At 59.7% G+C, this 19542-nt stretch overlaps 2 protein-coding genes across 8 annotated transcripts in view; one reads left to right on the forward strand and one right to left on the reverse strand.

Moving 5' to 3' along the window:
- Positions 1-952, forward strand: part of RECQL5 (RecQ like helicase 5) — a 40475-nt gene extending 39523 nt beyond the window's left edge. The window contains exons 19-20 of the mRNA XM_008011744.3: positions 124-193; positions 291-952. Of these exons, the coding sequence (XP_008009935.2) occupies positions 124-193; positions 291-391 (171 nt within the window). The 3' untranslated portion in view covers positions 392-952. The remainder of the gene's footprint in view (positions 1-123; positions 194-290) is intronic.
- A 328-nt stretch (positions 953-1280) lies between these two features.
- The window catches only part of MYO15B (myosin XVB), a 37555-nt gene continuing 19293 nt past the window's right edge, over positions 1281-19542 (reverse strand). For all 7 annotated transcript variants that reach the window (XM_073005027.1, XM_037993468.2, XM_073005028.1 and 4 more), the window contains 43 exons: positions 17902-17995; positions 17201-17260; positions 16523-16580; positions 16165-16295; positions 15283-15378; positions 14967-15202; positions 14705-14883; positions 14400-14472; positions 13851-14012; positions 13528-13628; positions 13362-13438; positions 13170-13251; positions 12875-12973; positions 12630-12727; positions 12347-12538; positions 12085-12163; positions 11793-11921; positions 11452-11713; positions 11276-11363; positions 10933-11152; positions 10315-10427; positions 10052-10111; positions 9019-9094; positions 8761-8879; positions 8434-8552; positions 8213-8354; positions 7874-7985; positions 7595-7764; positions 7040-7191; positions 6814-6877; positions 6653-6722; positions 6143-6219; positions 3968-4041; positions 3761-3876; positions 3558-3652; positions 3362-3439; positions 3170-3266; positions 2893-3038; positions 2572-2687; positions 2144-2277; positions 1828-1961; positions 1577-1717; positions 1281-1398 (listed from right to left, as the gene is read on the reverse strand). In XM_073005027.1, coding sequence (XP_072861128.1) covers positions 1321-1398; positions 1577-1717; positions 1828-1961; positions 2144-2277; positions 2572-2687; positions 2893-3038; positions 3170-3266; positions 3362-3439; positions 3558-3652; positions 3761-3876; positions 3968-4041; positions 6143-6219; positions 6653-6722; positions 6814-6877; positions 7040-7191; positions 7595-7764; positions 7874-7985; positions 8213-8354; positions 8434-8552; positions 8761-8879; positions 9019-9094; positions 10052-10111; positions 10315-10427; positions 10933-11152; positions 11276-11363; positions 11452-11713; positions 11793-11921; positions 12085-12163; positions 12347-12538; positions 12630-12727; positions 12875-12973; positions 13170-13251; positions 13362-13438; positions 13528-13628; positions 13851-14012; positions 14400-14472; positions 14705-14883; positions 14967-15202; positions 15283-15378; positions 16165-16295; positions 16523-16580; positions 17201-17260; positions 17902-17995 — 4999 coding nt within the window. In that variant the 3' untranslated portion in view covers positions 1281-1320. The remainder of the gene's footprint in view (positions 1399-1576; positions 1718-1827; positions 1962-2143; positions 2278-2571; positions 2688-2892; positions 3039-3169; positions 3267-3361; positions 3440-3557; positions 3653-3760; positions 3877-3967; positions 4042-6142; positions 6220-6652; positions 6723-6813; positions 6878-7039; positions 7192-7594; positions 7765-7873; positions 7986-8212; positions 8355-8433; positions 8553-8760; positions 8880-9018; positions 9095-10051; positions 10112-10314; positions 10428-10932; positions 11153-11275; positions 11364-11451; positions 11714-11792; positions 11922-12084; positions 12164-12346; positions 12539-12629; positions 12728-12874; positions 12974-13169; positions 13252-13361; positions 13439-13527; positions 13629-13850; positions 14013-14399; positions 14473-14704; positions 14884-14966; positions 15203-15282; positions 15379-16164; positions 16296-16522; positions 16581-17200; positions 17261-17901; positions 17996-19542) is intronic.

A 19542-nucleotide genomic window follows, 5' to 3' on the forward strand; every position in this document is an offset into this window, starting at 1 on the left:
CCGGGGCCAGTCCCGCATCCGTCCTCCCTGGGGCCTGCCTTGCCATCGGGTCGTGGCTGTGGGTTGCTCTGGGGGTCAGGGCAGGGTCCTGCTCTCTGCTTCTCTTCTCCCTCTCCTTTCCAGGAGTTGTTTAAAGGCTTTGCCCGCCACCTCTCACACTTGCTGACTCAGAAGACCTCTCCTGGAAGGAGCGGTGAGTGCTGGCATTGCCAGGGCCAGGAGGCAGTTGGGAGGGTGGTCTACAGGGAGGAGGCTGACACTCACGTCATGCCCCCACCCTGAATCTGTAGTGAAAGAAGAGGCCCAAAACCTCATCAGGCACTTCTTCCATGGCCGGGCTCGGTGTGAGAGTGAAGCTGACTGGCATGGCCTGTGTGACCCCCAGAGATGACCAACTGGTGGCTGGGCAAGGCCCGCATCCTCCACCAGATTCTAGCATGGGCCAGCCTGGGCCTCGCCTGCTTTTCTGAGTCCTTCTCCCTTCCAACCATACTTGGCTTTGGGGATGACCCCAGACACCCCCTGAATCCAGGTCAGAGGTCAGCCCACCTTTCTTTCTGCTTGCAAAGCCTATAGACCCTTCTCAGAGCCTCCCTGCCTCTCCTGGCCCTCATGGCCGGGTTTTCTAGGACACATGTCCGGGACAGAAGGTGGAGGGTGGTGGAGCTGCTGCCAGAAGCAGGTGAAGGAAGAGTGGCCCCTCCCCGAGTTGTAAGTCAGGACAAGGCCCACCTGTCCAAGGTATTGGGACCTATTCAGGGGAACCTCAGGTCCTCCACCCACTCCCCATCCATTACGATGCCAGCTTCCAGCCTTGCCCAGGTCAGAGCTGTGGCAGAGGAAAGGCAGCCAGGCCCCGTTTCTGCTCGCCTCCTGCTCAGGAACGCCAGGCCTGACGAGGTGTTTGGGAGAGGAATAAAGTCGTGTGGTGGCGCATGCACTCGTGCACACAGCCCTTTTCTCCGGGGAGTTTTATTTCCTCAGCAGCTGTTTCTCCCATGCCTGGGATTGTGCTAATGTGGGGCCTGGGCGAAGCCTGGGGCCGGTGGGCGTCTCCCTCAGACTGGGCAACCTCAGATTCCCCAGGCGAGTTCCTGCAGCCCTCTTTGGGCCCAGGCCGTCCTGGAGGGGCTCTGGCTGTTTTCTTTGCCTGTTGGTGACATGATAGCAGCCCCTGCCTCATGGCCTGCATGGGGGCCAGCTGGGCTGTGCTGTGGCAGGTTCTGGAACAGTGATCTGATAGCATCCAAGGCAGACCATCTGGGTGAGACTTGGGCCAGGGGAGGCCTCACTCTCGTCTCTCCCTGGCCTACACTCCTCTCAGTTGACGCTGGGCCACTCAGTGCAAGAGGCACTGCTGTCTATCAGGAAGACAGTGGTGTATAGCAGCTCCTGGGCCTGCCCAGAGAAAGGCCTGTTACAAGAGGGCTCCCCAACCAGCCCCTCGCCTCTGCCCTGGCACACGGCACTCCGGAGCAGTGGGCATCGGCCTGGGCCTGGGCTCCCACTGCATGCCATGCTGGGGCGAGGCCCTCACATCCACCTTCCCAAGGTGGCCAGAGGCCTGGCCACTCACCTGTGGCAGCTCAAACCAGATGGTCTGGGGGTTGTCAGCTGAGCCATAGTTGAGTTCCAGGCCAGGGGGCCCCTTCTCCTCCAGTGGACTTAGCAGGTGGAGCCGCTGCAGGCTCTTCAGGGCAATGCGACAGTACAGATTCTGGGGGCAGCAGAGAGCAGGGCTGGTCTCCTCTCCAGGGAGGGGTCACTGTGGGTGATGGAATGGCCCAAGGGTCCCTCGGCCAGAGCTGGGGCAAGAGCCCTGCCCACCTGGGAGCTGGGGTCCATGAGGATGAGATGCTGGCGGTTGAGCCCCAGGAGAGCGGGTCCCGACAGGGCCTGCAGGCTCACTCTCAGCGCTACGTAGACGGTATAGCCGAAGAGGGGCAGCTGGCTCACGGCCTCTGCGGGTGGAGAGGGCGCAGGCAGGAATTCTGACTGCTAGGGCCCTGGAACCTGCGCTGCTTGGCCCCTCAGGTCAGCTGAGAGGGACAGGGCAGGTGCAGACCCTTCCTCGCCCCTCTACCTGCATTCCTTCCCTCTTGGCCTCCAGCCCCCACCCCAGCGGTCCCAGCCCCAGACCCACCAATGAAGCTGATCTGTGCTTCCTGGGGGCTGTGTCCTCCCAGCTGTCTCAGCTCCTGACCCATCAGGTTCTTGATGGAGGCCATGTTCACCTGCCGTTGCAGCTGCTGTGGCACATAAGCTAGCAGGTCCTGCCTAGGATGCGGGGCCGGGGTCAGTGTGGCCCCTGACCACCTGGTACAGGGCTGGGCATACAGCATGTGCCAAATAACTGAACCAGTGCCTATTGTGGGCAAGACTAGGGATCCATACACATAAATGAGGTGAGGGCCCTGAACCAGAGGAGCTCACGGTGGGGTGGAGAGGACAGATGTCCACCAGGCCCTGCTGCTCTGGGCCAGTCCAGTTAGGGCCAGGAAGGGTACCAGTCAAATGGCCTTGACCTTGGAGAAGGGGAGGGGCTTAGGGGCGGGAGGTGCCCCCACTCACTCTGAGGGAGTGTTCCTGTTGGCCTTGCTGAGGTGCTGCAGGGCGGCCAGCCTGGCGAGCTGCGCGTCCGCCTTGGCGCTGACCGGCAGCTTCCCCTGGAGGTAGTCCCACAGCACCTGTGCGGGGAGCATGGTGAGGAGAGCAGAGGTGGCCCAAAGCCCCCATCAGTTGGTGGCTCTAGGGGCTCAAGCCTAGTTTTGCCACCGTCACCCCCCAGCCACCACAGACCCACACCCTTGTGGGGAGGGGGGCTTGGAAGTCGCCCAGGCAGGAAGCCGCGCCCTCAAACTGCAGCAGCGGCTCGGAGGCAGGCAGGCTGACCTGGCTGTAGTGGGTGCTGATGTAGATGGAGTTATCGAAGTGCAGTGGGGTCTCCCAGCCGAGCCGCCGGCTGTGCAGGCTCACGTCCTGGTCCACTGCCACGCTGTTGAGGTATTCAGCAGGCCGCAGGGGCCGCACCAGCTTGCCTGCATGGGGACCCTAGGTCCACCGCTGCTCAGACCATGCACACCCCACCCTGCCACCCCAGCAGAAACCAAACCACCTCACCCCCGGGCGGGGGAGGGGCCCCACAGTGAGGCTCCGTCCCCAAGCTCACCCTTCTCTTTGATGAGGAAGAGGACGAATTCCTGCACTTCCTGAGGCTCTGTGATGCCCATTTGCTGGCACAGCTCCTCCTGCACTTCTGCTGCCACCTGGGCATGTGGACAGGCTGTGATGAGGGGGAGGGACTCTGGAGGGCCCAGAACTGATGCCCAAGGCCACCTCCCTTGGTGGCCCCCAAGCTTACCGTGAAAGTATGGATATTCGTCCTATAATCCACACCTCCTGGCAGGTGAATAAGAAGCAGGCGAGTGGCTTGTCCTTTCTGCCAAGGCAGGTTGCAGGATCAGTCAGCCAGTGGTCAGTCGGCCAGTGGTCTCCTGTGGGGGACACCCCCCCCCACCCCAGGGTGTCCCACAATGCCCATCCGCCACCCCCAGTACCAGGAAAGCCTTCATTTCAGCCGGTGGGAGCATCCGCCGGCGCCCCCCATATTTGACTGTGTGCTGGAGGTGCTCCTGGCTGCTCCGGGCCAGCTCTGCAGAGGAGCCAGGCTGGGGTTATGAGGTGGCCAGGCCTCCCCAAGCCCTCCAAGTTCCCAGTCCTAGAAACCCCTGCCCCCTCCATCTCCCCCTCCCACGGGCACCTTGGCTGGGGCCTGAATCCTGCAGGAACTTGGTCAGGTAGGGCATCAGCCTGGTCGACGGAGAGAAGCAGCCTGTGAGAAGGCTGAGGAAGCTCCAGCCTCGAATGCAGTGTTCCCTGCAGGGCAGAGAGTTCGGGCTTCAGGCTGGCCAGGCCACAGTGCCCAGCTGCCCCCAGAAGCCTTTCCACCCCACCGGTCCCCACTCACGGCCGGGGGTGTCCCGTGACCTGCTTGATAACCTGGCAGTAAATCTCATCCCTCAGCTTCTCCTCCTGGCACAGCTGCGGGGATAGGAAGGGCAGGTGGGGTGAGGGATGGGAGTGGTAAGCCTGGGGTCTGAAGCTCTGGAGAAATCCTGCTAGGCCATGGGCGGGGGCTGGGTCAAGATGTCTCCCTCAGCTTAAGAGCATCACTGCACTGGCTACTCAGTCACTTTCTTCGCTGCTTCCCTGTCTCCCTCTGTCACGCAGGCTGGAATGTGATGGCGTGATCTCGGCTCACTGCAATCTGTTTCCCAGGTTCAAGCAATTCCCCTGCCTCAGCCTCCCGAGTACTATAGGCACGCCACCACACCTGGCTAATTTTTGTATTTTTAGCAGAGATGGGGTTTCACTATGTTGGCCAGGTTTAATCTCTGACTTCAGATGATCTGCCCATCTTGGCCTCCAAAGTGCTGAAGTCAGAGATTAAACCTGGCCAACATAGTGAAACCCCATCTCTGCTAAAAATACAAAAATTAGCCAGGTGTGGTGGCGTGCCTATAGTACTCGGGAGGCTGAGGCAGGGGGTTACAGGTGTGGGCCTCCGTGCCCGGTCTTTTCATATATTTATTTTATTTTTTGAGACAATCTTGTTCTGTCGCCCAGGCTGGAGTGCAGTGGTGCCATCTCGGCTCACTGCAATCTCCACCCTCCTGGGTTCAAGCGATTCTCCTGCCTCAACCTTCTGAGTACTACAGGAGTGCTCCACCACGCCCAGCTAATTTTTGTGTTTTTAGTAGAGATGGGGTTTCACCATGTTGGCCAGGTTGGTCTAGAACTACCTCAGGTGATCCACCCACCTCGGCCTCCCAGAGTGCTGGGATTACAGGCGTGAGCCACATGTCTGGCCCCTGCTTCTCTGATCTCTTAGTCATCTCTGCTGGCTTCACCTTAACTCCTTGACCTCTGAGCGGTGCCATGCCCTTGAACCTCTCTCTGTCTGCCCCTCTCCCTGTGGCCTCAACTGCTCCCATCTGATGAGGTGCCTGCCTCCAGCCTTCTCCCTTGAACCCCAGACTCCTCCACTGGGAAGTCTGGGATTTCAGACCTCACGTGTTCAAAACAGATTCCTCCACCAGCCAAGACCTGCTCCTTGAAGACAGTAGTTGTCCTCCTTCCCGTAGCCCACATGCGATTGGTCAGCACACTCTGCTGGCTCTGAATCTTCTGCTTCTCCCTTGCTGCCAGCACCATCCCTCACCTGGGACCACTGCGATAACTTCCTTTTGCTTTTAAACTTAGACCCCCAGAATCTCAAACAACAGCCGAGTGACCCTGTGAAATGTAAGCTGAGTCTCTCTCCAGAATCCTCTTAGTGGTTTCCCATCTTTCTAAAAATCAGAAGCCAATGATGGCTACAAGGCCTGTGGTGGCCTGGACCCACCGTCTGCTCCCCGTCCTCATCCTCCGTTCTCCGTGCTGCTCGCTAGGCTCAGCCACTGGTGTGTGCTGGTGTGTGATGATGCCGAGGCTTCCCACCACATCTGAACTGTTGCCTGCCCTTCTGTGTCACCCTGTGCTCACTCCTTCCCTCCCTGTAGGAAGGCTGCCACAAAGCCTTCTCCACTGCAGCAGCCCCTTCCCTGCATTCTTTTTTTTTTTTTTTTTTTTTTTTTTGAGTCTCGCTCTGTCGCCCAGGCTGGAGTGCAGTGGCCGGATCTCAGCTCACTGCAAGCTCCGCCTCCCGGGTTTACGCCATTCTCCTGCCTCAGCCTCCTGAGTAGCTGGGACTACAGGCGCCTGCCACCTCGCCCGGCTAGTTTTTTGTATTTTTAGTAGAGACAGGGTTTCACCAAGTTAGCCAGGATGGTCTCGATCTCCTGACCTCGTGATCCACCCGTCTCGGCCTCCCAAAGTGCTGGGATTACAGGCTTGAGCCACCGCGCCCGGCCTTCCCTGCATTCTTACTCTCCAGTGACCTCTCACTCCCAGACACATAAGTTACCGTAAGCACTGCAGAGACTTAGCCTGCTGGCTTCACAGCCACGCCCCCTGCATGCAATGGGTGTTCAGTAAATAGTTTGGAATGATTTGAAGGACAGTGACCAAGAGAAGGGGATCTCCTTCAAGCCCAGACAGGAGGACAGGCACAGGTGCTGGGCGTCACACAGCCCAGGCTTACCTTTAGCAGTTCATAGAGCAGATCCATCTCATCCTTGCCCCGGGGCTTGGACTGGTCACCCATAAACCGCATCAGGGCTGCAGGCAGGATAAGAAACAGGGCACACAGCTGGGGCTGTGCTGGGGCTGGCCCCGGCTCATGCTGTTGCTGTGCAGGGCCTTCACCTGCCATCTGATGCCTCACTCTCAAAATGCATGGATGCCAGCCAGGGCAGCTGGTTGCAGCTCGACTCATGGGGAGACTGAGGCTCCTGGGTACCCAAGGCTGCACACAGCACATAGCATCCTCTGGACCCATGGACTGCCTTCCAACCCCAGACTCCACACAACCCACAACCCTTGGGTGGGAGTAGTAGGCGGTGAGGGCCCTGGAGTCCAGGAGCCACCAGTGAGCTTCCCGGAGTTGGCAGACTGGGATGGAGCCAGGCAGAGCTCAAGGAGATAAAGGGACCAGACACCCAGGTCCATGGCACTGCAGACATGGGGACCCAGGATGCCCATGGCCACTCACCCAGGAAGCTGGCCACAGCCAGCTTGTTCACGTCATCACTGAGGCTGAGGAGCGACTCCTGAATGGGAGCCTGTGGCCAAAGAGAGGAGGCTGTGGGTCTGGGGGCTGCGGGGGTCAGAGGGCAGATCCATGGGCCAGATCCCTCCCTGCCTCTCCCTCACCTTGGTGTACTGCACCAGGCTGTCTGTGTCCTTCCCTGTAGCACCTCCATCTGTCTGGCCCGGCCTGTGGGGGGCAGGGGGAGACAGCCCAGCTTGTTTGGCCCTCCTGCCCTCATCCCAGCCAGCCAGGCTGGGCTAAGAGCACAGCCTAGTGGTTCAGAGCAAGGTGCGCTCTCTTGGGAAGACTGAGGATAGACAGGCACAGGGGTCGGCCCAGTGCACTCACAAGGCCTGGGACTTCCGGAAGTAACGCAGGGCGAATTCCTGCATGGTGTAGTTGTGGGAGTCGGTGGACAGAGAGGCATAGGACACAGAGGAGGGCAGGCTGGTGGCCTCCAAGTCGTCACTGTGTGCCTGGCTCCAAGGGTGGGCAGGGCGCTGGGAGCACAAGAAACCTGGTGCCACCTGAGTGTCCAGTGCCCTGTCCCAGGGGTCCTGCCCCAGCCCCATCCCTCCCCAGCCAGACACCAAAGGAGCAAGACCAGAAGCCAGGAAAGCGAAGAGCTGTTTATTAAGCATCTGCTAGGGCAGCATTGAACTAAGTGCCACACGGGACCCAAGAGCAGCGCCCAGCCTAGCCCTGCCCTGCCCTGCCTGCAAGGAGCGCACAGTCTTGCTGGAGAGACAAGGCGAGCCATCAGGAGGGGGCAGAGGGGCAGCCACAGGAGACGGACAGCAGGGTGGTCCCACTGCATGGCAGCCTCGGGGGCGGTCAAACCCCTTTCCTTCCTCAGTCTCAGGCAGGCCTTGCCTGTGGTTCTCCTTCTGCCACCTTCCTCACCTCTGAGGCCCTGTCCCACCGAGCCAGCCCTGGTTCCCCGTTGGGCAGCTGACCCTTGTGCCAGCCACTCCTCTGCTCCTTGGAGAAGGAAAAGTCGGGAGCGGCAGCCGGCTGCACTATGTCGGCAGGAAAGAGTCCGGAACGGCCTCCGGCAGAGCCAAACTGCCAGCCTGGAAGGCACCCAGGGATGTGGCTCACCCGCCGGACCCTCCGCCCCTAGGCAGCCTCTGCCAAGTGGATGCCCTCCCTGTGTGAGCCCCTGCCGGCCTCTGGCGATACCTGGCTCCAGGGTGGCCACCGGCAGCAGCTTGATGAGGTCCCCACGGTGGAAGCTGAGGAGGCTGCAGTTGTCAGTGATGTAGCTGCGCAGGGCGATGACATAGCCAGAGTCCTGTGGGCAAGCGGGTGAGGGCCTGGAGCAGGGAGCCTGCCTGCGCCTCCCTGTCCTGCCTTCCCACCTGCTCCCCTTGCTGGCCTCCCCCTCCACCTAGCACCCCAGACTTCCAGGGATTTAGCCCAAACTCCCAGCCCCTGCCCCCACAGGGAAGACGGACAGGGGGAGATGCAGCATCGGTGAGGGCTGCCCGCCCGGCCTCCCAACCCGCACCCCATACTTGCCTTCTTAAGCTCACTGAGGAACAGTTTAACCAGCGCCTCGATGGCCCTTGCCCGGGCTGTGTGCAACACCAGCTGCTCGCTCTTCAACGACAGCTGCAGGGTGGAGCTGCCCCGGCACTCCACACCCAGCACCTCCGAGAAGCTGCGCAGGGGCCGCGCATGAGCTGGGGTCACCTTGCCACCTGCCCCCACCTCTAGCCCAGGGTCGTGGGCCAGCGCACCTGTATGAGCAGAGAATCTTCAGCTGGTGGGGGCGGAGGCTGGAGGCTTGGGTCACCTTGAGCAGTCGCAGCCCGCGGTGGGACACGGCTAGCAGCTGCACGTCGCTGCCACTCTCACCCTACAGGAAGGTGGTGGGTCTCAGGCAGGCTCCTGGGTCCTGCTACTGCCCAAGATGCCCTGGAGCTGCCCAGGGCCGGTGGCTGGGCTTTGTCCTTCCCCTGGCGCCTGCCCCCCAGCTCTCCTGCTTGTGGAGGGTCCGTGCCCACGCACCCCAGGTTCCAGGCTGGGGGCCTGGCATCCCAACTCCCTACCCCAGCACCACTGACCGAGACAGGAAAGAAGCGGGAGAAGTAATTGGCCCAGTTGTCCCGAGCAGCCACCACGATGCGCTTCTTGACGCCGTCTTCAGTGGTGGTGAGAGAATCCAGGTCCACCTCCAAGTCTCCTGTGGGCAGGAAGGACCCAGGCTGTCCTCTGCTCACACAGAGAGGGCTCTAGAGTTTGCTCCCATGCTGCTTCCTCCTCCAGGGCAGGCGCAGCCCCCAGCACTCAAGCTCCCAACTCCACGGTCCCTGGACCCATACCCAGCAGGTCTTTCATTTTCCGCCGCTCATCCTGGGAAATCCGGATACAGGACTCAGAGAAGGTGTCCCGCAGGATCTGGGGGCAGAGCTAGGTAGTCACCACTGGGTCCTGAGACAGAGCCCACCCCCAGAGCAGCCATCAACATGCATGAAGGAAAAGCTGGGGAGGCCGATGGAGGGCGCCCTGGCCCCCGTGGCCTGAATGCTAAGCAGAAGGCCTAGGTGGGGCAGGGAGGGACGGAGGGCTTGGGCCACCTCCATTCACACGTCTCACATGTCCCCTCCCCTGCAACTGCCAGCCCTCCCTTTTCACCCACTGCCCAGAGACCCCATGGTAACTGCCCCTGGGTCAGCCCAGATATATGATTTTTCGGGGCAGGGGGCGGCTGCTACTGCAGAATTTGGGGGAACAGAGGCTCACTCCTGGGAGTGTTCAGAGGTGGCAAAGTCACAACCATTTATTAAGTACCTACTGCATGCTAGAGCCTGTGTTGTGCACTGTACACACTTTACTTTTAATCTTTATCTATAAAACTAGGTGAATAATGGTCCCTACTTCTTGTTGTTGTTGAGACACAGTCTCGCTCTGTCACCCAGGCTGGAGTGCAGTGGCACAATCTCGGTTCACTACAACCTCTGTCTCCCGGGTTCAAGCAATTCTCCTGCCTCAGCCTCCCAAGTAGCTGGGATTACAGGTGTGCACCACCATGCCTAATTTTTGTATTTTTTAGTAGAGATGGAGTTTCACCATGTTGGCCAGGCTGGTACCGAACTCCTGACCTCGTGATCCACCCGCCTTGGCCTCCCAAAGTGCTGGGATTATAGGCGTGAGCATCGCGCCTGGCCATGGTCCCTACTTTTTAGGGATGTTGTGAAGATTCAATGAAGGCAGGGCTGGGCACACAGAAGTGCCCCCTAGTGCTGGCTGCCAACATGCCCTACATGGTGTTAACCTGGCCCAGCCATTAGACAAAGAGCACCAGGGATGCTGTCTCTACAGATGTCTCAGGCTGGCAGGTGGGCCAGCTCTCACCTGCTCACAAAGCAGCCGCAGGTAGTAGGGATGGCTCAAGTTCTCCCGTGGGTAGAACACCTGGAGGAGGGCACAGAAGGGCAAAGATCGGTGGGTCTGGTGCCTCTGCCTAGCCAGCCTCTGCCCTCCCAGGCCTGGAAAATCAGCCTTGAGATAGTGGGCTGTGGGGAGGGGATGCTGGGGTTCCAGACTGGGACACACAAAGCCTGCTGCCTCTCTGCCAGCCCAAAGAGGCCAGGCCAAGGCCCCACCCTCATGCCCACCTCCTTGCGTAGGAACAACTTCCAGGGCTTGCCAGTGTAGGAGAAGCACACGCTGGCAGAGGGCGCGAGTAGCTGGGTGGAAACGCCCTGGTCCTCCATGGGCTGTGTCAAGCCTGGCAGGGAGGAAGGGGTGAGGAGCCTCAGCGAGGGGCTTCAGAACCAGAGTGATGGGGGCACGGGAGGGAAGACCTTTGTCCCCAAGAACCCACCAAGGGCCCAGCTCTCTCAACCTCCAGCTGCCTTACTCCTTCCACAGCACCATCTCCTGCCTCCATTTCTGGCCCTAAACTTTCTCTGGAGTCCCTGAGACTCGTGGGCCCTCTATGACCATGTCAGCCAGGACCACTAACTTCCTCACAGAGCCGTCAGGTATGTGTCAAGGACAACACCCTGTGTGTGACAGCCTCTTAATGACAGCCTCAAAGATGCCCAGGCCCTGCCCTGGGTGGGAACACGGAAGCTGGGACTCCTCAGCTACATATGGCTCCAAAGTCCAGAAGCCCGAACAGCTGGCCTCAGCCACACCAAAATGCCTTCAACCCTGGGCACCAAGAGTCTGCGCGAGCCCTGCCTCTGCCGCAGTGAAGCCCACAGCTCAGGGGAAGTGTGGTTCCTTACAACGGCGCTCGGCTGAAAGGGTCCCTGGGTCCTCGGGCAGAGGCAGTGGTGGCACTGGTGGAGGTGGGGGTGTCTGGGCAGTGGGCAGCTTCTGGCCAAACAGGTCCAGAAGGGGCCCCTGCTTTTCCTTGATGGAGCTAGAGGGCCCAAGCTGTAGTGGGGCCTTGGGTCGAGGAGCCACAGCTGGTGGGGGGCCCTTTCCTGGGCTGGAGGACAGCATCTGGGGGGATATAGAGAAAGCACATGGGCTGATTCACAGCACAAAGCCAAGTTCACCCCAGAGAGCCTTGGGCTCCCCAGTGCAGCAGCGCACACTCTCGGGGGGACAGGTTGGGGTGCTCACCGGCGGGGACGAGTGGGCATCGTTGATACCCAGCTTGGCCAGAGCCTCGTCCTTGGGGTCGATTTTCTTCAGGAAAGTTTTGGGAGGCCTCGTGGGAGAAGCGAGAGGTCACTAAGTTCATAGGGTGATTCCCCGAGGAGCAGGACAGCCCTGGCCACCTCCCCCTGGGGGCCCACCTGGATGGCTGCACAGGCACAGGCACGGGGCCCGGGCGGCTCTGGTACATGCGGATGATGTTGCCAATTTCCCTGCTGGGTTGTGGCCGCTTGGGCCTGGGGTCTGAGCTGCGCACCATGATCCCCCTGCCTTGGGCTGGCCCTTGGCCACCGCCCTTGGCCACTGTCTCCTTGACTGGCTCAGCCTCAGCCTCTTTTGCAGCTTTGGCCCCACCTTGCTTCAACGGCTTCTTCATGATGGGGGGAGGAGGAGGGGACGGCACTGACCAGGAAAACACGAAAGACCGTCAAATGCTGTGCAGAGCCACAGGAGCCCCAGGCCCTGCCCAGCTCCCCACAACCTGCTCTTGTTTCCACTTCTTGCTCCTCCTGCTCCTCCTGCTCCTCCTCCTCCTCCTCCTGTGCCTCCCCCTGGGGGATCTGGACCTTGGCGGGAGGCTTCACCGTCCTCACTGTCATCTGCGGCTGTCCTGCAAGTGTCCAGATGGCCTTCAAAGTTACCACACTAGCCCAGCTGGGCTCCTGGATGGGCCGCACCAACTCCGGGGAGCAGAGTACACCTCACCCTCCCTGGCCCAGGCTAGGGGCACTGGCCGTGTTTCTACAGGGGCCTGCTGCCCCAAGTGCCCTCACCCATCTTCTGGAAATAGTTCCGTTTCTGCTGGAAGCTCTTGGGCCGACAGGGCCTGTCTTCAGCCTCCTCGGAGGTCTCCTGGCAGGAGCAGAAGTGAGTGGCAGCTCAGCCAGCCTGGGTGCCACACTCGCCACACCCCTCGGGTCCCCAGTCCTGGGCCAGCAGCCTCTTCCCTGCACTTGCCTACTCACCCTGCCCATGTCCCCTGCCCCTGCAGCCCCCACCCCACACCCCTTCCTGAGGACACGGTCACCTCCTCACCCTCAGGCAGCCACCCTCTGATTCCAGGTCATGCTGTGGCTTCTCCAGGGCTGTGGGGGGCTTCCTGGGCTTGGAGGTGATGGCTGAGGGTGAGGCCTGGGACGCAGCCTCGGAGGCCCGAGCCTGACGCTGCCGCTGCTGCGTCTGCTGCTCCAGGGACAGGGTCATGGCCTGAGCTGTCATCTGCTGGGCCTGAAGCAGGAGGAGCAGCCGGTTCAGACCCTCATCCTCAAGCCATAGACCTCCCTCCACCAGGTAGCCCCAGGGCCCTGCCAGCACTCACCAGGATTAGTGCCTGCTGGTTGATGAAGTTCTGCTGCTGGATGGCCAGCTGCCCTGCGTCCAGGCTGGGAAGCGGTGGCTGCGGCGGCACCACCATGGCTGTGAGGGCGGCAGGCGGCCAGAGCGGTGGGCACCGTGGCCAAAAGCTCTCCGCCCACTGTGCACTCGGGACTCCTAGCAGGACCCTCCCTCCTCCAGTGACTGCTCTCCTGAGAAGGGACTCTGGTGCCCCCAGCCCAGCCTTACCTGGCATGGCAGGGACTGTGCCCATTGCTGGCATCATGGGCATGGGTGCAGGGACCATGCCTGGCTGGTATCCAGGCATCTGAATCATTCCTGGGTACACTGAGGGAACACGCCCACCCCGTCAGTCCTTGCCTGGACCCACATGCCACCTCCCTCCAGCCCCAGGCACAGAGAAGAGCATCAGGCACCAGGGAGCTGGCCAGGGCACCGATCGCCATTGCCAGAGAGGTCCCAGGCCATGCCTGCCATGCTGCCGGGCCCGGAGGCCCTGGGTGAGGAATCAGCCCTCACTCACCCATGGGGTACCCCTGCTGCGTGGGCCCAACGGCGCCCCCTCCCTTCATGCGGCTGCTCAGAGCCCAGCTTTGTTCCAGATCCTGAAGGGACAATGGTCACAGGTCAGAGCGAGAGCCCTGAGAAAAATGGAAGGGGCAGCAGAGACCCTGGGGGTTGGGGCAGGGGTATGCAGGGGCTGTGCTGGACTCACACTGAGGCCAGAGGACATCACTGGCTGGAAGATCTGGTCCAGGAAGCCGTCTAGGCTCCCTGATCTCTGGACCTCCCCTGTGGGGCAGGGAGAGGGTTGGTGCCACGGCCCGGGGCATGGGGCTTCCCATGCTCTGCCAACCTCCATGTGCCCACTCTAGCCTTACCTGTGTGGTCCCTGCTGGGCAGCGTTGGGGCTGGACCTGGAGGGGGTCCTGGGGGCAGTGAGGGGGCCTGGATGCCAGGGGCAAGGGGAATGGCCTCGGTTCTGCAGGAAACAGGATCTAGTTAAGGGGGTGGCCAAAGCTGAGCATCACCCAGGCTGGGGCATGAGGCAGAAGCTGCTGTGGGGGTCGCCCCATGGTTGGGAGGAGGCTGGGTGGGAGGGCTGGGCCTGTGGCAGCTCCTATAAACCCCTGGCTGTGGCACGGTGGCTGTGGGGTTCCCCAGCAGGAGCAGGCCAGGGAGAGGGGTGCTGGGTGGCACTTACGAGCCAAGAGGAGTGATGGGGTAGCTGTGGGGAGCAGCTGGGTCCCCCAGGTCCTCAGTCTGGCTGATTAGGTCCAGCACAAAGTCGCAGCCAGCCAAGTCCTGCCATGTGTCCCTGGAATGCAGTGACACGGACCAGCCCCGGGGAGGCACCTCCAGGCCTCTGGGTGGGAGGGGAGCAGTCAGTGAGGCAGGCGGCCATCCAGAAGGGGCAAGGACCACAAGGCGGAGGACTGGGGAAGGGAGGGTGGCCCTGGAACCACCTGGTCCGGGACCCAGGTTGTCTCGGCAGCGGGGACTACTCCTCACCTCACGGCCCTCCATTTCCACAAGGGCTCCAGCGTGGGCATTTATTTTCTGATCTACTGAGTTAGAATCTGGGCCATGGGAGCTCCCATGCCCCTCATTTCTAATCTGCTCCTGGCTCCCCATCGCCAGCCATCTGCAGTCTGGCCCCTGCCCACCCCAGGGCACCTCCCCTCCCTGCCCCTGAGACTGGGGGCACAATGATCACTTTGGCCACACTGTCCCCCATCTCCGGTCGCCATACCTGCTCTGCAGGATCCACCCAGCCAGCTGCTCCCCGGTGGTCCAGGACTCCACCTCGGCTGAGTAGCACTCCTCTATAGGGGCGCGGGGGTCGGGGGCAAGAGTGAGGGACAGCAGGGTCCACCCTGACAGGAAGGGGCTGCTGTCCCCATGAGGGTTTCAAAAGCAGGACAGAGGGGAGAGAGAACAGGGTCACTGAGGACAGGGCAGCAGGAAGGCTGGGGCAGGAAGGGGTTCCGGGGAGGGCAAAGGGGTAGGGCTGGCCCCACTTCAGGTCTGGGAGGCGTCAGCCGAGGCAGCCCTCACCGCTGAAGGTGAACATGTCCAGCACCATGCGGCCCCGCCGCCATCCGGCCATCCACTCCAGCTGGGTTGGAGGGTGGGCCCGAGTGGCCCCTGGGGCCAACTGCGACTGCTCCAAGGCCCCCAGCAGCTTGTGCTGGCACAGCGCTTCCATGCCCCTGGGGGCCTGGTCAGATACAAACCTGCAGGGCAGGCACAGGCTGCAGTGGAGGCAGGGTGATCCAGCGACCCCACCTGCCAGGTCCCCACCTTCCAGGCCCCTTACTTGAGCAGCGGCTTCTGCAGGACAGGCAGTGGGGGAAAGGCGCTGAGCAGAACAGCCATGAGGGCCCAGCCCCGCTGGCTCTGCTGTTCGTCTGGGTTCTGCCATAGCTGGGCCACCAGCTGGCTGAAGAGCTCATTCCGCAGCCCTGGCCGGCACTGCCCCTGCCGCACCAGGTATGTGCCCATGGTCTGCCTCTGCCAGGACTCTAGGGATCCATCCCCTAGGAGCCGCAGCATCTGCCGACATAGCTGGGTAAGGACAAGACGTGCAGGGCTCCCAGGCGCCCATCCTGTCCCTTCTCCAATGTGTCACTCACCACTTTGTTGATGTCCAGGGCATGCTGAGGGTTCTCTCCGTCCAGCTGGGTTAGGGGCTTCACCAGTGGCTGCCCTGGCCTGGGCAGGGATGGCTCCTGCAAGGAAGGAGGGCTAGTCCACGCTCACCAGCTGTCAGACAGACCCAGGGGAGCCCCACCGGAGCAGGCACTTCGGGAGAGGCAGAGGGCTGGACAGAAATGCATCTTAATGCTGTTTTTTTTTTTTTTTTTTTTCTTTTGAGGCAAGAGTCTTGCTCTGTCACCCAGGCTGGAGTGCAGTGGCACAATCTCAGCTCACTGCAGCCTCCACCTCCCAGGTTCAAGTGATTCTCCTGTCTCAGCCTCCTGAGTAACTGGGATTACAGGCACCTGCCATCATGCCCAGCTAATTTTTGTACTTTTAGTAGAGACTGGGTTTCACCATGTTGGCCAGGCTGGTCTCAAACTCCTGACCTCAGGTGATCCACCCACCTCGGCCTCCCAAAGTGCTGGGATTACAAGCATGAGCCACCATGCCCGGACTGTATGTGCAGTTTTGAATCCTGCATTTGTATTTACTGCTGAAGTCTGGACAGTTTCCCTTGTCAATAAACATTGTTAAGGTCATGACTTCAAAAGCAGGGCACTACTGCAGGTACAACAAAGGTGTGGCATCGTGGATCTAAATAACTTCTCCCATCCAATAACACTGATAACGCTCTATGGTGAGACATTTACATTCAACGGTTATTTTCAGAGCAATTCAGCGCTATTCACAGCCCTAAAGGCTGGGGAGGGAGGAGGGAAATAGCTGAAAGCAGGGGAAAAAATGCAGCTTCTGCCAGGCAGGTGCTAACTCAGAATGGTGAGGCTAGTGGGAAGAGCTTAGGCCTGGGCACCTACCTGAAAGCCGATGGAGACGAAGCTGGAGAAAGGGAACCGGTCAATGTCTGGTGGGAGAGTCAGGCTGGGCCGGGCAGGAACCTCAGGGGGCAGGCACTCTGTGATGCTCCCAGCCAGGGCATCCTGATGGCCTGGGAACAAGCACCGGGAGGCAGCCCAGGAACACCCAGGTGTGGTACCTGGCCCTGGGACCACCTCCACCCCTCCCCACGAGCCATCAGCCCCTGTCCACAGGGACCCAAGCAGTGAGCTTAGCAGAGCCTGGAGCATCAGAGGGAGGAACCACAAGGGACAGACACATCCCATGGTAAAGGGACTGGAGAGGGGGTCCTAACAAGAGGACACCAACAAGACTTACCTTCCGCCGTCTTCAGCATGACGGCCAACTCAGCCGGAATCTCCAAGCGCCCCAGCTCCTGGCAGAGGGGGCCCATTTACCCAGGATCCACAGGAGGGACCTAGGGACCAGTGTCCATCCCTACACCCTTACCCCCAAGATTATAAACATCCCCTCCAGAGACCAAGTTTTTTTTTTTTTTTAATTTGAGACAGGGTCTCTGTCACCCAGGCTAGAGTGCAGTGGTGCGATCACGGCTCACTGCAGCCTTGACTTCCGAGGCTCAAGCTCAAGCGACCCTCCTGCCTCAGCCTCTTGAGTAGCTGAGACTACAGGCGTGTACTACTGTGTCCAGCTGACTTTTACTGTTTTTGTAGAGATGTTACTCAGGCTGGTCTCAAATTCCTGGGCTCAAGCAATCCTCTCACCTCAGCCTCAAAGTGCTGGGATTACGGGTATGAGTCACCACGCCCAGGCAAAGACCAAGGATTCTAACCCTGGACACTCAAACAAACAGAGCTCCAAGGACCCTCTGAGGGAAACCAAGAGCCAAGGGCACCCAGGTCCTCTTCTCAGGAGGTGCAATGTCTGGCCCTGAGGGACAGGACCCGTAGTAGCACCCTGGCAGCCCTCTAAGCCATCCCAGTCTCAGCAGGTTCACAGTCCCACGTAGAACCCCCCACCTTCCAGGCCACCTACCATGCTTGGCACTCTCTCCAAGGCCCTTTCGCTGCTGTGCCAGCGCTGCCAGTGCCCAAGCTGTTGGAGGAGATGTGGAAAGAGCTGATGCCTCCCATGTGAGTCACCTGGGGGAACCTCCCCAGCTCTGAAGTTCAGCTGTCCCCTCTTGCCCCTGGGAGGTTCTCAGCAAAGGAGCGAGAACAGATCAGGAGGGGTCAGCTACCCCTGGCCCTCCAGGGCCCTCACCAGCCTTAGCGCTGTGGGCGTCCGTGCCCATCTACCAGGGCACCGGGAAGAGGGCAGGAAGAAGGGAAGAAATGGTCCCAGGGGACAAAGTCCAGGCAGGGAGGGGTCAGAGAGGGGTTAGCACGTGGGCATTGACCTTTGAGCTGCTTTATAGACCTTAGATGAGAGTTATCAGGCAAAAGAGGGGAGCGGAAGGGGCCCAGGGGAAGCCTGGAGGGGATGGGAACCCTAGGCAAGAGGGAAGAGCCAGGCCCTGGGGAGAGTGGGCAGGAATGGAAGAAGACAGCACCTTCCAAAGGCCCCAGCCTGCCCCGGCCGGAGGGAAAAGGGATGAGTTCAAGGAGCACTGTGTCCAAAGCCACAGTCCTTGAGATGCTGGGCTGAGAGGGTCGATGCTGCTGGGATTTGGCCAGTTCGGCCAGCTCAGGCAGCCTGGCTTCTACCCTGAGCTGCCCCCCGCCAAGCCCCTGTACCTGCAGTCTCTGCCGCCTCCGGAGCAGGGGCTGGGCCACCAGCAGGATGGTGTTCAGCTGTCCCAGAGCTGCCCGCCGCCGGAGGCACCGCTTCCTGGAGGCCGGGAGAGGGCGGGGGCAAAATGAAGAGTCCAAACTTATGCTTCCTGCCTGGCATTGGAATCCCCTAAGCCTGGACATTCATGTAAAAACTGACTTTGGACTAGAGAAGCCCTGGATGCTTCACAGAAACAACAGGAAAAGAATAGGATACTTCAAAAGAAGAGCAAGGGTTGGGTGCAGTGGCTCATGCCTGTAATCGCAGCACTTTGGGAGGCCAAGGCGAGTGGATCACTTGAGGTCAGGAGTTCAAGACCAGCCTGGCCAACATGGCAAAACCCTGTCTCTACTAAAAATACAAAAATTACAGCACACCTGTAATCCCAGCTCCTCAGGAGGCTGAGGCATGAGAATTGCTTGAACCTGGGAGGCAGAGATTCAAGTGAGCCTAGATTGCGCCATTGTGCTCCAGGCTGGGTGACAGAGCAAGACTCAGTCAGGAAGGAATGAAGGAAGGGAGGAAGGGAGGGAGAAAGAAAGAGAGAAAAGGAAGAAAGAAAGAGAAAGAAAGAAAGAAAGAGAAAGAAAGAAAGAAAGAAAGAAAGAAAGAAAGAAAGAGAAAGAAAAGAGAAAAAGAAAGAAAGAGAAGAAAGAGAGAAAGAAAGAAAAAAGGAAGGAAGGAAGGAAAGAGAGAGAGAGGAGGAGGGAGGAGAGAGGGAGGGAGGGAGGAGAACAAGTAAATTGAGAGGCTGTTTAGCCTGAGGGATTAAGATCTGACTCTGACTCTGGGCCTAGACTACCTGGGTTCAGATCAGTTCCCCGTACGCACACTGACCAAAAAAAAAAAAAAAAAAAAAAAATCATTTGCCTTAGCTTGGCACAGTAGCTGATGCCTGTAATCTCAGCACTGTAGGAGGCTAAGGAAGGAGAATTGCTTGAGACTAGGAGTTCAAGACCAGCCTGGGCAACATAGCAAGACCTCATCTCTACAAAAAAGATTTTTAAAATTAGCCAGGCATGATGGTGTGTCCTTGTAGTTCTAGCTACTTGGGAGGCTGAGGTAGGAGCTATGATTGGGTCACTGCTCTTTAGCCTGGGTGACAGAGCCAGACCCTGTCTTGTAAAAAAAAAAAAAAAGAAGCAGAACTTATTAAAAAGTAACATCGGCCGGGCGCGGTGGCTCACGCCTGTAATGCCAGCACTTTGGGAGGCCGAGGCGGGCGGATCACAAGGTCAGGAGATCGAGACCACGGTGAAACCCCATCTCTACTAAAAATACAAAAAATTAGCCGGGCGCAGTGGTGGGTGCCTGTAGTCCCAGCTACTTTGGAGGCTGAGGCAGGAGAATGGCAGGAACCCGGGAGGCAGAGCTTGCAGTGAGCCGAGATCGTGCCACTGTACTCCAGCCAGGGGGACAGAGCGAGACTCTGTCTCAAAAAAAAAAAAAAGTAACATCATTGGCCGGATGCAGTGACTCATACCTGTATCACAACTGTAATCCCTGTACCTTGGGAGGCTGAAGTGGGAGGATCACTTGAGACCAGGAGCTAGAGACCAGCCTGGCCAACATGGTGAAACCCCGTCTCTACAAAAACACAAAAA

The sequence above is a fragment of the Chlorocebus sabaeus genome, chromosome 16, assembly GCF_047675955.1.
Source record: "Chlorocebus sabaeus isolate Y175 chromosome 16, mChlSab1.0.hap1, whole genome shotgun sequence".
Taxonomy (NCBI): Eukaryota; Metazoa; Chordata; class Mammalia; order Primates; family Cercopithecidae; genus Chlorocebus; species Chlorocebus sabaeus.